Source organism: Glycine max, chromosome 2, assembly GCF_000004515.6.
Source record: "Glycine max cultivar Williams 82 chromosome 2, Glycine_max_v4.0, whole genome shotgun sequence".
In the NCBI taxonomy this organism is placed as follows: Eukaryota; Viridiplantae; Streptophyta; class Magnoliopsida; order Fabales; family Fabaceae; genus Glycine; species Glycine max.
In genome coordinates, this window is record NC_016089.4 from 27,095,490 (window position 1) to 27,108,975 (window position 13,486).

General features: G+C 40.9%; 1 protein-coding gene across 1 annotated transcript; it reads left to right on the forward strand.

Moving 5' to 3' along the window:
- Window positions 1-7,421: 7,421 nt before the first annotated feature.
- Window positions 7,422-8,849, forward strand: LOC113000460 (uncharacterized). The gene is made up of 2 exons (XM_026127143.1): window positions 7,422-8,235; window positions 8,605-8,849. Exons 1-2 carry the CDS (start codon window positions 7,422-7,424, stop codon window positions 8,847-8,849), a joined length of 1,059 nt encoding a protein of 352 aa, XP_025982928.1.
- The last annotated feature ends 4,637 nt before the right edge of the window (window positions 8,850-13,486 follow it).

The window sequence follows — 13,486 nt, forward strand, 5'->3', positions numbered from 1 at the left end:
GAAGACATTATATTGACACTTCCTAACGAAGGCAACCACTAGGTCCTTCCAAGAATGGACTCGAGAAGGTTCCAAGTTAGTGTACCAGGTAACAGCTACCCCAGTAAGACTTTCTTGGAAGGAATGTATCAGCAATTCCTCATCATTTGTGTATGCCCCCATCTTCCGATAATACATCTTTAGATGGTTCTTGGGGCAAGTAGTCCCCTTGTACTTGTCAAAGTCCAACACCTTGAACTTGGGAGGGGTGATGATATTGGGTACTAGGAACAACTCTTCTAGGTTAGCAAAGGCATAATCTTCACCTCCTTCAATGGCCCTATGCCTTTCCTCTAGATGATCCAACTTTCCCATTTCTGCCATAGCATGAGGGTTTTTACTTGTTGTGGAATGCAAGAGGTGTAGCTGGGGGTGATACTGAGGGCCCTCCAAAGGGTTTTGTAGGGGTATACCACCAACTGCTTGCCCTTCAGTGGCATATCTGAGGCAAGGCTCGAAGTTGGCTAGATTGTGGTGGGGAATTTCATGTGTCTCCCCCATGGTTTAAGAGACATGTGCATGATCAGTCTGGGGTTGTTGGCTCTCAATGGGTATAGGAGTGGAGTTATTGACATTCTTATTGGGAGTGTACGCCACATTGGGTGGTGTATAGTTGAGAGGCAAGCTATATGGCGGGAAGGCATGCTCGTTTTGAATATCCACATCATGGGGGCCGCCCGTACTTCCCAAATCTTTGCCTACCATAGCTGAGGTTGGATGATTCATTTGGTTGAGGCCAGATGGGGGCATTGGGTTCACCTTAGCAACAGTGTTGGTAGCGGCAACTGCAACCGCATTGGCTTCCATTATCTTCTTCATGATCATCATGGCCTCCATCATCGTGGCCATTTGCTCTTTCATGGCCTCCATGTCGGCCTTCATCTTCTCTTGTACCTCCTCTACTTCACCCATTACTCTAGCTCTAGCACAGGTTTGGTGAGGGCACCGTAAAGCATGTTTTTTTTATAACAATGATTAAGTTCATTTTATTTTTTTTTATTTTTCAAGGAAAGAATGTAATGAGCAATGCAACCAATGAAAAGCATGGATGTATGCGAATGATGCATAGTTGAAGTATTGCGAATTTTTACACAGGGCATGGGGTTTAATCAATTTAGATTTTCAACATGGTCCATCACATCTTTGTCAAGGTGAAGCTGGAAGTAACAAGGATATCAACAATCCTAAACGTGTTTGGCAGTAGACGAAGCAATGATGTAACACGATCCATCTTTTGCCCCAATTTTTGCAAGATGGTTACTTCCATACTTCAACTTGACTCGATGAACCTTTTCGTAAAAACACGAGCTTGGTTCAACCCTAAAACCCAGGGAATCGCAATTTTGATCGCCAATACTTCAACAACATTTCATAGGGATGAAAGACTCGGGAATACACATGCTATGCATGGGAAATGTAATTATGAGATTGAGATGCCCGAAGAGACATCCTTTCTCAGTTAACCACGCATTAGGTACCATGCTCAATCATTTTGTTTTGTTGTTTGTGTTTTTTTTTTATTTTAGAAATGGGTTTATGATCCCAGCATGGTTGGCTCATGGTACCTAACACATGCAACTAAGAATGCATCGTGAATTTTCATGCTTCCCTTTTTTTTTTGTTTTTGTTTTGTAGAGGAAAACACAAGGATCATGTATGAGCAAACATGTAGAACAAAAAGTATGTTGAACGCATATGCATGATGATGCAATGACTCATGCAAAATGTGAGGCTGGAATGTGATAACGAACAAATGCAAGAACGATATGTTCATTATGATGCTGAAGAGATGTTTATGCGATGCATGATATGAATGCATTTACGGACACGAGAGCCCGGAAAATCATCTCTCCTTACTTGCGCATTTGGGTGCGCAGTGCCCCATATGTGCAGTTAAGAAGACGATATGGATCTTTTGACTTCCCACGACAAAAGACGAGACCCACATACAACACTTGTGTGACGGCATGATGCAGATGCGGAAAAGCGCAACAGGGGGATTTACACAACAGGGCAATATCCTCAAATAATCATACAACAAAGGCGTACATGACATTTAGGTTATATGCATGACAGTGTTTAAAAGGCACGCAACATGTTTGCTTCGTGCCCCTATTTTAGGGACCTATAGGATAATATCTAGGGGTTTCTAATAACTACTCCCAACGATCCATATCTCACATGGTTGTTTTCTAGAGGTATCATCACTCAAGATAATAATATTGCGATGGTATGGAATACTAGCGACAACACATTATAAAGAGAGAAAGCTCTAGACGAGGTTTCACTATTATCAAGCAAGTCGGAGACCTAGCATGACCATAAATTCACCTTCACTCCTTAAATTCCCATGGACCCGGGTATAGGGCCTTTTTTTACTCAAACCCGTGGGTGCTTAGAATGCAGTGTAAAAATGTGGAAGAGACAACATTTATTATATTTACACAATTCAAAAAATGCACACACAAAGATTCACAATTCCACTATTTCCTAAAATAGGCCTAACTCACAAAAACAGTCTCCAGTGGAGTTGCCAATTGTCGCAACCTACCCATTTGCGGGAGAGCGAGGCGAGGCTCACGGGTGTGTCTTCCAAAGGAGGAAAATGCGCGGAGTTGCCACCAACGTTTATTTGTGGAAAACGTAAAAAAACTGAAGGAAACCGATCATGAAGAATATTCTAGATTCGGGAGTTGTATTTACGTTTGAGGAAGGTATTAGCACCTCTCACGTTTGTCCCAAAGGACAACAGCCTTAAATTAGAATTGTGTGAAATTTTGTACCTAAACTTTTATTTCCTTTTTTATTTTTGAGGTCGACAAAAGCGGGGCTCTTGCTCCTACGTATCCTCCATCGAAGAGGAAATCAGACCTACGTAGTTCTTTCTTAAGGGTGAATCAAGCGATTCTTTTTACTTGGAAAGTGGTCATTTTAAGGCGTTGGACCTTAAAAAATGATCCATTTTACTTGGTAAGAAAAAATGGGGTATTGAATCTTAAAATCCTTTTTAGTGATTTTTTGCGGACGAGCTTGACTTTGCGAGTTGATTTTAGCCTTAGTTCCACTTTAATTATTAGTCAATTCAATTAAGAAAGAGAAATCCCAAAGAGAAACGTCCGATTGATTTTTTTGCTTTATTTTACTAAAATATATTTTTTTATTATTATATTATTATTTTACCTCTTTTTGGTTTCCAACGTGGTTACGGCATGACCGAACGGTCGGATTTCATTTTAACGGAAATTAATGGATATTACAATTCAAATGATCGGTGGAAATTTATTTTATTTTTTGATTATGCGAGAAAATGGTTTAAACGATCGGTTAAAGCTCATTAAAAATGGAAGAAAAGAAACCAAAATTGAACGAAATAAAGATGAAAGCCAAACAACAAGAAATGAATTAAAAGTCTCGGATTTGGAAACTTACCCGTTGAATAAAGAAGAACGGATGAAGAACGGTGAAGAACGGAGGAAAACCTTCACGGATTTGCTTACGGAAACCTCTCGGAAGCGTTACGGAAGCATCTCGGCTTGGATTTTCTTCACGGAAAAAACTTTTTTCACCCAAAACAGCTGAAATACATCATTAGGGGGATCAGGGATCCTAAGAACAGCACCCTTCAGCCTATTTATAGGAAAAAGGGGGAGGAGGTTGCCGCCTAGCTCGCCAAGGTGAGCTGGGTTGCTTCCGGAAGCAACCCAGCTCCGAAAAACAGTCTGGAAGGCCCAAATCAAAATTTGAAAATTGCTATTTGCACCCCCCCCAATTTCGATAAGTTCACCCCTTCTTTCATAATTTACGGAAGCCTTACGGAAGCCCATAGGACTTGATTTTCTTCTTTTTTTTCTCTTCCTTCTGACCCATATTAAGTGAAATATGCTTATTTAGGGTTATGAGAATTTTACGGAAGCATTACAGGTGTCCCGGAAGTCCCTGAAGCCCATTTTTTAACAAAACGGGGGAGGTGGTTGCCACCTAGCTCGCCTAGGCGAGCTAGGTTGCTTCCACCTTAAGCAAGAAATTGCCCAGAAACCTCTAGAAGGGCCCGGATTCAAAAATTTCTATTTGTACCCCCCATTTTACTAAATACACCACCATTTGCCCTTTTTGTTGCTAATTCTTTTTCCATAACGTTACGGAACTTTATGAATTCCGTAACGATACTTGTTTTCCTTCCATAATGTTACAGAACCTTACAGATTACGTAATCATCCCTTTTTTGGCTTCTAGAACGTCGCGGAACCTCACGGATTATGTAACAATGCTTCCTTTTGATTTCCGGCATGTCTCGGAACTTCACGTATTGTGTAACAAAGGGTGCCAAGTACCTCGAAGCGGTCAAACAATGGTCCCCGAATGAAATTAGGGTATGACAGGTGGAATGGATGAATGCATGAAGAAATGCATATAACACAGATGCGATTTATGAATACGGGAGCCCGAGAAATTGTCTCCTTCTTAGATATAACGTCTTGGGGTAGCAAAGTGCCCGACATATGTATTTAAGAAGGTGGTACGGACCCTCTGTTGGTTTGACAAAGAGAGGGGACCAAAACAGAATCCGCGTGTGATGCATATGCGTAAGGCACAACACGGGAGTGTACAGTATGACAATATTCACAAAATATAAGCAAAAAGGTACATGACACTTATGCATGGCAGTGTGAAAAAATGGCACGCAGCGTGTCCGCTTCGTGCCCCTACTCAAGGGACCTATATGGGAGAGTGCTAAAAGGGTTTTTAGTGATAATCCCCAAGGTGGTCATATCTCTCTTGATGGTCTCTAGAGGTATCATCCTCTTCGAAGAACATATTGCAGCAGTAGGGACTACTAGCAACAATATGTTATCAAAGAGAAAAACTCTAGATGAGGGTTCACTGTAATCAAGAAATTCGGAGACCTAGCATGATCACAGATTCACCTCCACTCCTTATGTTCCCACGAACTCGAGTATATGGCCCTTTCTCAACTCACTGTGTGTGCAAATAGTGTTGGTGTTTGTGTGCATCAAATGAATAAATGTTTACCTCATGCATACATTTTAAAATGCACTAAAAGCATCAAAGAACATAAGAAAAATAAAGGGAAACCAACAAAGGAGAAAGTCATGATAGAACATTGCACAAGATTAATTGGCCTAACTCTATAAAAATATTCCCCAGCGGAGTCGCCAACTGTCGCAACCTACCCTTCGGCGGGAAGGCGACGCGTGACTCGCGGGCATGTGTTCCAAGAAAGGAATACGCACGGAGTCGCCACCAACGTTTATTTGAGGAAAACGTCGGAAAAACCGGAAAAGACGTGATCTACGAACTTTTAAGTGAAAGGTTCGGGAGTTGTATTTACGCACGGGGAAGGTATTAGCACCCCACACGTCCGTCACAAGAGACGGCAGCCTTTAATCAAATGTGCAAATATGACTTAAATTTATATTCTTTTCCCTTTTTACGTTCTTATGTCTTTTTTATGCCTTTTTATGTTTTTATCTTTTTGTGGTCGACAAGGGCGTTTCCCTTTGCTCCTACGTATTCCTCAATTGTGATGAGAAAATCAGACCTACGTAGTTATTTTGTGAACAAAGCGTTTTGGTTAAGTTATTTTTTATCCTTTTTTGCAAGATATGTTTTTATTGAATGAAAGGTCATTTAAGGCGTTGGACCATTAGACAATCTTTCGATTCTTTTGAAAAGTGAGAAAACATTAAGGCATTGGACCATTAATGATTTCTTTATTTTTGAAAGAGGTAACGAAGTTACATATTGATTTTAGGTTTTTTAGAAATCTACACTTAACCAATAAAAGCGGAAAAGACCATTTCAAGGTGTTGGACCTTTGAAAATGGCTTTGTTAGACGATGACAAAAGTTTGGTTTATGAACTGATTTTAGCCTTAGTTTCACTTTGGTTATTAGTCGATTCGATTTAAGAAAGAGAAATCCCAAAGAAAAACGTCCGATTGATTTTTTTTATTTATTTTACTAAAAAATATTTTTTTATTATTATATTATTATTTTACCTCTTTTTGGTTTCCAACGTGGTTATGGCATGACCGAATGGTCGGATTTCATTTTAACAGAAATTAACGGATGTTACAATTTAAATGATCGGTGGAAATTTATTTTATTTTTTGATTAGGCGAGAAAATGACTTAAGTAAATGACTAAAGCACCTCAAAAGGGGGTACGGAAAGTAAATGAAATGAAAATAAAAGCACGTGAAACAAATGAGGACCACTAAGGGTACATAGAATGAATTGAAAAGTTCGATTTCGGGAACTTACCAGTTGAAAACCGAAGAACGACGAAGAACGAACGAAGAACGTCAAAGAACGGTTGAAAATCTTCGCGAAATCACCCACGGAAACGTTACGGAAGCGCCTCGGCTTGGATTTTCTTCACGGAAACAATCTTTCTCACTAATTTTAAGTGAATCTCAGATACCAGGAGGGTTGAACATTTTTGTTCTTCCCTCCTTCCCCTATTTATAGGAAAAGGAAGGAGATGCTTGCCACCCAGCTCGCCCAGGCGAGGTAGGTTGCTTCCTCCAGAAGCAACCGCCTTCTGGAGGAACATCCTGGAAGGCCAAGTGGGCCTGGTTGCTATTTGAACCCCCATTTTTACTAAATACACCCCCTGCCTTTTTTTGGTGATTCTTTTTTCGTAAAGTTACGGAAACTTACGAATTTCGTAACGATACTTGTTTTCTTTCCGTAATGTTGCAGAACCTTAAGGATTACGTAATCATCCCTTTTTTGCCTTCCAGAACGTTACGGAACTTTACGGATTGCGCACTAACACTTCCTTTTAATTTCTGGCATGTCTCAGAACTTCACAAATTGCCTAACGATGGGTGCCAAATACCTCGAAGTGATCAAACGAGGGTCGGATCCCAACAACGGATGGTCTCCGGACGAAATTAGGGTATGACAGGAACGTTGTAAATTCAATTTGAAAACTTTTTCAAAATAACTTTACTACTGGTAATCAATTACAACAATATGGTAATCGATTACCCGAGAGTAAAAACTCTTTGGTAAACATGTTTTGAGAAAAATCATGTGCTATTCAATTTTTTGAGAAAAACTTTTCATACTTATGTTGATTGAGCCTTCTCTTGATTCTTGAATCCTGAGTCTTGAATCTTGATCTTGATTCTTGAGATCTTGAACCTTGAATCTTGATTCTTGAGATCTTGAACCTTGAATTGTTCTTGATTTACTTGAGTTGTTCTTTGATTGATCTTTGAGCTTTTTGTCATCACCTTTGTCATCATCTTTTGTTTTCATCATTGTTATCATCAAAACACCTTTGAATCACCTTTGATTCACCGTGAAGCTTTGCTTCTATAAGGACTAGAAAAAGGTGTTGTTTTCTAATCACATGCTGGCAGATGAGGCAGAGTACTGGTGGGAGAACACTCGTCCACGTTTGGAGGGAGCAGGTGGTGCTATTGTCCCATCGGGGACTTTCAGACACACTTTTCTAGAGAAGTATTTTCCAGAAGACGTGAAAAATAGGAAAGAGATGGAGTTCTTAGAGTCGAAAGAGGGGAGCATGTCGGTGGCAGAGTATGCAGCTAGGTTTGAGAACCTGGTAAGGTATTTTCCTCATTATCAGGGGGAAGCTAGGGAGAGGTCTAAATGTGTGAAGTTTATCAATGGCCTCCAACTAGAAGTGAAGATGATGGTGAATTGTCATGGTATCCATAACTTTGTACAACTGACCAACATGTGTAGGATCTTTGACAATGCCGGTCATGGGAAAGGGAAGAAGCTTGTGACTCACAGTCATGCTAAGTTGTATTCTGCCCCTCCTGAACAATATGGCAACCATTTTGGGGGACAAAGGACCAGTGGAGGACTTCACCCAGCTGGTGGAAGTTCTAAGCTAGTTAACAAGATGTCTCAGCCTGCTGGTAGAGGTAGTTGTGGTGGTGGTGCTTTTGCTATTGTTTCTACACCACTCAGGTGTGGGAAGTGTGGCCGGCTTGGGCATATTGCTCGTGAGTGCACAAATAGAAAGGTGGCTTGCTTTAACTTTCAAGGTAAGGGCCACCTCAGTACCAATTGCCCACATCTAAGGATGGAGAATAGGAGTGGAAGTTTGAATAACCAAAGTGGACGAATGAGGACCACGGGGAAAGTGTTTTCTCTTAGTGGTGTTGATGTCGCACAGTCCGATGATCTCATCCAAGGTACGTATTTCATAAGTCAAGTCGCCTTGATTGTGTTGTATGATTCAGGTGTGACACATTTGTTTATTTCTTATGTATGTGTTAAAAAACTTGCCTTGCTTGTGTCTTGTTTGAAATTTGACTTGATTGTGGATACACCTACTAGTGAGTCTGTTTTTACTTTTGATGTGTGCTTGCAATGTCTTGTCTTAATTTCTGATAAATAGTTTTTGATTGATTTGGTTGTTTTACCTTTGAGTTAGATTGATGTTATTCTTGGTATGGACTGGTTATCTTCCAACCACGTCTTATTAAATTGTTTTGAGAAATTTGTTGTCTTTCCTGAGTCTGGTGTGAGTGATGGTGATATGTTTTTGTCTGCTAACCAAGTTGAGGCATCTTTGAGGAAGGATGCACAAGTATACATGATTTTAGCTAGTATGAGTGTCAAGACCAAAACCACTGTGAGTGATATACCCTTGGTGAGGGAGTTTCCAAAGGTGTTTGAGGAGGTGTCTGGATTACCACCTGAGAGAGAGGTCGAGTTCTCCATAGACCTGATGCCCGGTACTGGACCTATATCCATAGCACCTTATAGGATGTCCCCTGTAGAGTTGAGTGAACTTAAGAAATAGTTAGAGGAGCTCTTAGAGAAACAATTTTTGAGGCCTAGTGTGTCACCTTGGGGAGCGCCGGTGTTGTTAGTTAAGAAGAAGGATGGGACTATGAGGCTATGTGTAGTCTATCGTTAGCTAAACAAGGTGACGATTAAGAATAGGTACCATTTTCCTAGGATAGATGACCTGATGGACCAATTAGTAGGGGCTTGTGTGTTCAGTAAGATAGATCTCAGGTTAGGTTACCACCAGATTAGAGTGAAGCCTGAGGATATTCCAAAGACTGCCTTTAGGACCCGTTACGGCCATTATGAGTACTTGGTTATGCCTTTTGGTGTGACCAACCCCCCTGGTGTCTTCATGGGCTACATTAATAGGATCTTTCATCTCTACCTAGATAGTTTTGTAGTGGTCTTCATAGATGATATCTTGGTGTATTCCAAGACTAGAGAGGAACATGAGGAGCATCTGAGGGTTGTGTTTCAAACCCTCAAGGACAATATATTGTATGCTAAGTTGTCCCAGTATGAGTTTTGGTTAGAGGAGGTGAGCTTCCTAGGGCACGTTATATCCAGGGGAGGGATAACAATAGATCCTTCCCAAGTAGAGGCGGTGATGAGTTGGGAGAGTCCTAAGTCAGTGTTTGAGATTAGGAGTTTCCTTGGTTTAGCAGGTTACTACCACATGTTCATTGAGGGTTTTTCTAAGTTAGCCTTACCTTTGACCAAGCTTATTCATAAGGGTCAAGCTTTTGTGTGGGATGCCCAGTGTGAGAGTAGTTTTCGTACACTTAAGGAAAGGTTAACCACTACACCAGCTTTAGCATTACCCAACCCGAGCGAACCCTTTGTGGTGTACTATAATGCATCCAAGATGGGTTTGGGTGGAGTGCTTATGCAGCGAGGACAGGTAGTGGCCTATGCTTCTCAACAACTTAAGATTTATGAGAGGAATTATCCCACCCACGATCTTGAGTTAGCAGCTGTAGTTTTTGCTCTTAAGCTTTGAAGGAATTATCTTTATGGATCAAAATTTGAGGTGTTTAGTGACCATAAGAGTCTTAGATATCTATTTGATCAGAGAGAGCTTAACATGAGGCAGAGGAGATGGTTAGAGTTCCTTAAGGATTAGGATTTTGAGCTTAGCTATCACCCAGGTAAAGCTAATGTAGTAGCTGATGCCTTGAGTAGGAAATCCCTTCATGTGCCTGCTTTGATGGTTAGAGAATTATACCTCTTAGAGCAGTTTAGAGACATGAGTTTATCATGTGAGATCACCTCTAGTAACATTAAGTTGGGTGTGTTGAGAGTCACCAGTGAACTCTTGAGTGAGATCCGTGAGGGTCAGAAGGCTGACCCATTCTTGTCAGCCCAGTTAGAATCCATAGTTGTAGGGAGAGAGATTAGTTTTAGGGTGTGGCATGATGAAGTCTTGAGATTCCTGGATAGGGTGTGTGCTCCTGGTGCACCCAGGCTTAGGAGAGCAATCTTGGAGGAGGGCCATAGAAGTAGTCTGAGTATCCACCTGGGAGTGACTAAGATGTACCAGGACCTTAAGTAGATGTTTTGGTGGTTGGGTATGAAGAGAGAGGCTAATGAGTTTGTCCTTGTATGCCTAGTGTGTTAGAAAGCTAAGATAGAACACTAGAAGTCTTTAGGGAAGTTGTAACCTTTAGAGATACCTGAGTGGAAATGGGATAACATCTCTATGGATTTCGTGGTGGGGTTACCTAGGACCCCCAAAGATTTAGATTCCATTTAGGTTATCATGGACAGGTTGACGAAATCTGCTCACTTAATCCCAATTAACATCAAATATTCCTTAGAGAGGTTGACTAGCTTGTACGTCAGTGAGATAGTTAGATTACACGGTGTTCCTTCTAGTGTCATACCCTAATTTCGTCCGGGGACCTTTGCTTGATGACATGCGACTTTTTTTTGGTCCTTGTGAGGTTCTTGGCACCCATCATTAGGCAATTTGTGAAATTCCGGGACATGCCGAAAAAGAAAAGAAAAATTGATGCGCAATCCGTAAGGTTCCGTGACACACCGAAAATTAAATGGAAGCATCGTTGCACGATTAGTGAGGTTCCGTAACATTCCGTAAGTCAAAAAGGGGATGATTATGTAATCCACAAGGTTCCGTAACATTACGGAAAGAAAACAAGTATCGTTACGAAATTCGTAAGTTTCCATAACTTTACGAAAAAAGAATTACCAAAAACAAGGCAGGGGGTGTACTTAGTAAAAATGGGGGTGCAAATAGCAACCAAGCCCACTTGGGCCCTCCAGAAGGCTGTTGCTTCTGGAGGAAGCAACCCTGCTCGCCTGGGCGAGCTGGGTGGCAAGCTTCTCCCCCAATTTTCTATAAATAGGGGGAGAAGTGAAGTGAAAAAGGGTTCAGCCCTTTAGGCACTTCTCTCTCTTTCGAATTTGCTTGGAAAAATTGTTTCCGTGAAGAAAATCTAAGCCGAGGCGCTTCCGAAACGTTTCCGTGAGGAATTTCGTGAAGGTTTCGATCGTTCTTCGACGTTCTTCATTCGTTCTTCATCGTTCTTCGATCTTCAACGGGTAAGTACCTCGAACCAAGCTTTTCGATTCATTCTATGTACCTGTGGTGGTCCACATTGTGTTTCGTGTATTTTTATTCTCGTTTCATTTACTTTTTATACCCCCTTTTGACGTGCTTAAGCCATTTTATTTAAGTCATTTCTCTCTTAACCTAAAAATAAAATAAATTTCCACTGATCGTTTCAATTGTATTATCCGTTAACTTCGGTTAAAATGAATTCTGACCGTTCGGTCGTGCCGTAACCACGTTGGAAATCAAAAAAAGAGGTATAATAATAATATAATAATCAAAAAAGACGTCTTTTAGTAAAATAAAGCGGAAAATCAATCGGACGTTTTCTCTTTGGGATTTCTCATTCTTAATTGAATTGACTAATAACTAAAGTGAAACTAAGGCTAAAATCAACTCGCCTAGTCAAGCTCGTCCATAAAAAATAGTTTTTTTTGAAGTTTGTCATTTCAATTTCTTACTAAGTAAAATGGATCATTTTCAAGGTCCAAACGCCTTAAAATGATCACCTTTTAAGTAAAAAAATCACTTGATAAGAAAGAACTACGTAGGTCTGATTTCCTCATCGCAATTGAGGAATACGTAGGAGCAAAGGAAAATACCCTTGTCGACCACAAAAAGAAGAAAAATATAAAAAGGGTATAAAGAATATAAAGACATAAAAAGGGAACGTAAAAATCAAAGTCATGTTTGCACATTCGATTAAAGGCTGTCGTCCCTTGGGACGGACGTGTGGGGTGCTAATACCTTCCCCGTGCGTAAATACAACTCCCGAGCCTTTCACTTAAAAGTTCGTAGATCGCGTCTTTTCCGGTTTTTTTGACGTTTTCCTCAAATAAAAATTGGTGGCGACTCCGCGCGTATTCCTTTCGTGGAACACGCATCCCGCGAGTCTCGCGTCGCCCTCCTGCCGAAGGGTAGGTTGCGACAGTTGGCGACTCCACTGGGGACTATTTTTAGAGAGTTAGGCCATTTAATCTTGTGCAATGTTTTATCATGACTTTCTCCTTTGTTGGTTTCCCTTTATTTTTTATGTTCTTGTGTATATAAACTCTTTGTTGCTTTTAGTGCGTTTTAAAATGTATGCATGAGGTAAATATTTATTCATTTGATGCACACAAACACCAACACTATTTGCACACACTGTGAGTTGAAAAATGGCCCTATACCCGGGTTCGTGGGAACATAAGGAGTAGAGGTGAATCTGTGATCATGCTAGGTCTCCGACTTGCTTGATTACAGTGAACCCTCATCTAGAGTTTTTCTCTTTGAAAACATATTGTTGCTAGTAGTCCCTACTGCTGCTGTATGTTCTTCGAAGGGGATGATACCTCTAGAAACCATCAAGAGAGATATGACTACCTTGGGGGTTATCACTAAAAGCCTAGTTAGCTCTCTCCCTTATAGGTCCCTTAAATAGGGGCACGGAGCAAACACGCTGCGTGCCATTTTTTCACACTGCCATGCATAAGTATCATATACCCTTTTGCTTATATTCAGTAAGTATTGTCATACTATGTACATTCCCATGTTGCGCCCTTCGCATATGCATCATGCGTGGGTTTCGTCTTTGATCCCCTCTGTAAACAAACCAACGAAGGGTCCGTGTCACCGTTTTAAATACATATGTTGGGGCACTTTGCTACCCCTAGACGTTGTATCTAAGAAGGAGACAGTTTCTCGGGCTCCCGTATTCGTAAATTGCATCTGTGTCATATGCATTTCTTCATGCATTCATCCATTCCACCCATGATAGATGTCAGAGTTTTGATTCGCACTAGATTTTATTTCACTTTAGTAAAACATGGGATCAAGTCAAAAGCCTTCGCTTAAAAAGAGGTTCTATTAAGTCAAAATCAAGAGCTTAGAGGTTACTAGTTTACGAGAGTTGGGGCAATTAATGGGTCAACTTCAACGACAAGCCTTCCGCAAAGCCTATGGTAAGATTTGGGACCTAGCTAGGGTAGAAGTCTCCATGGAACCGATTGCATCCCTTTCCCAGTATTATGACCAGCCCCTAAGGTGCTTCACATTTGAGGACTTCCAGCTAGTGCCGACTGTGAAAGAGTTTGAAG

What these genes read in the sequence shown, in the direction of transcription:
- LOC113000460 (XM_026127143.1), top strand. Translation starts at nt 7,422, where the DNA reads ATGCTGGCAGATGAGGCAGAGTACTGGTGGGAGAACACTCGTCCACGT. An exon ending in GTCCGATGATCTCATCCAAG is followed by an intron (nt 8,236 to 8,604) that starts GTACGTATTTCA and finishes CTGCTAACCAAG; the next exon opens with TTGAGGCATCTTTGAGGAAG.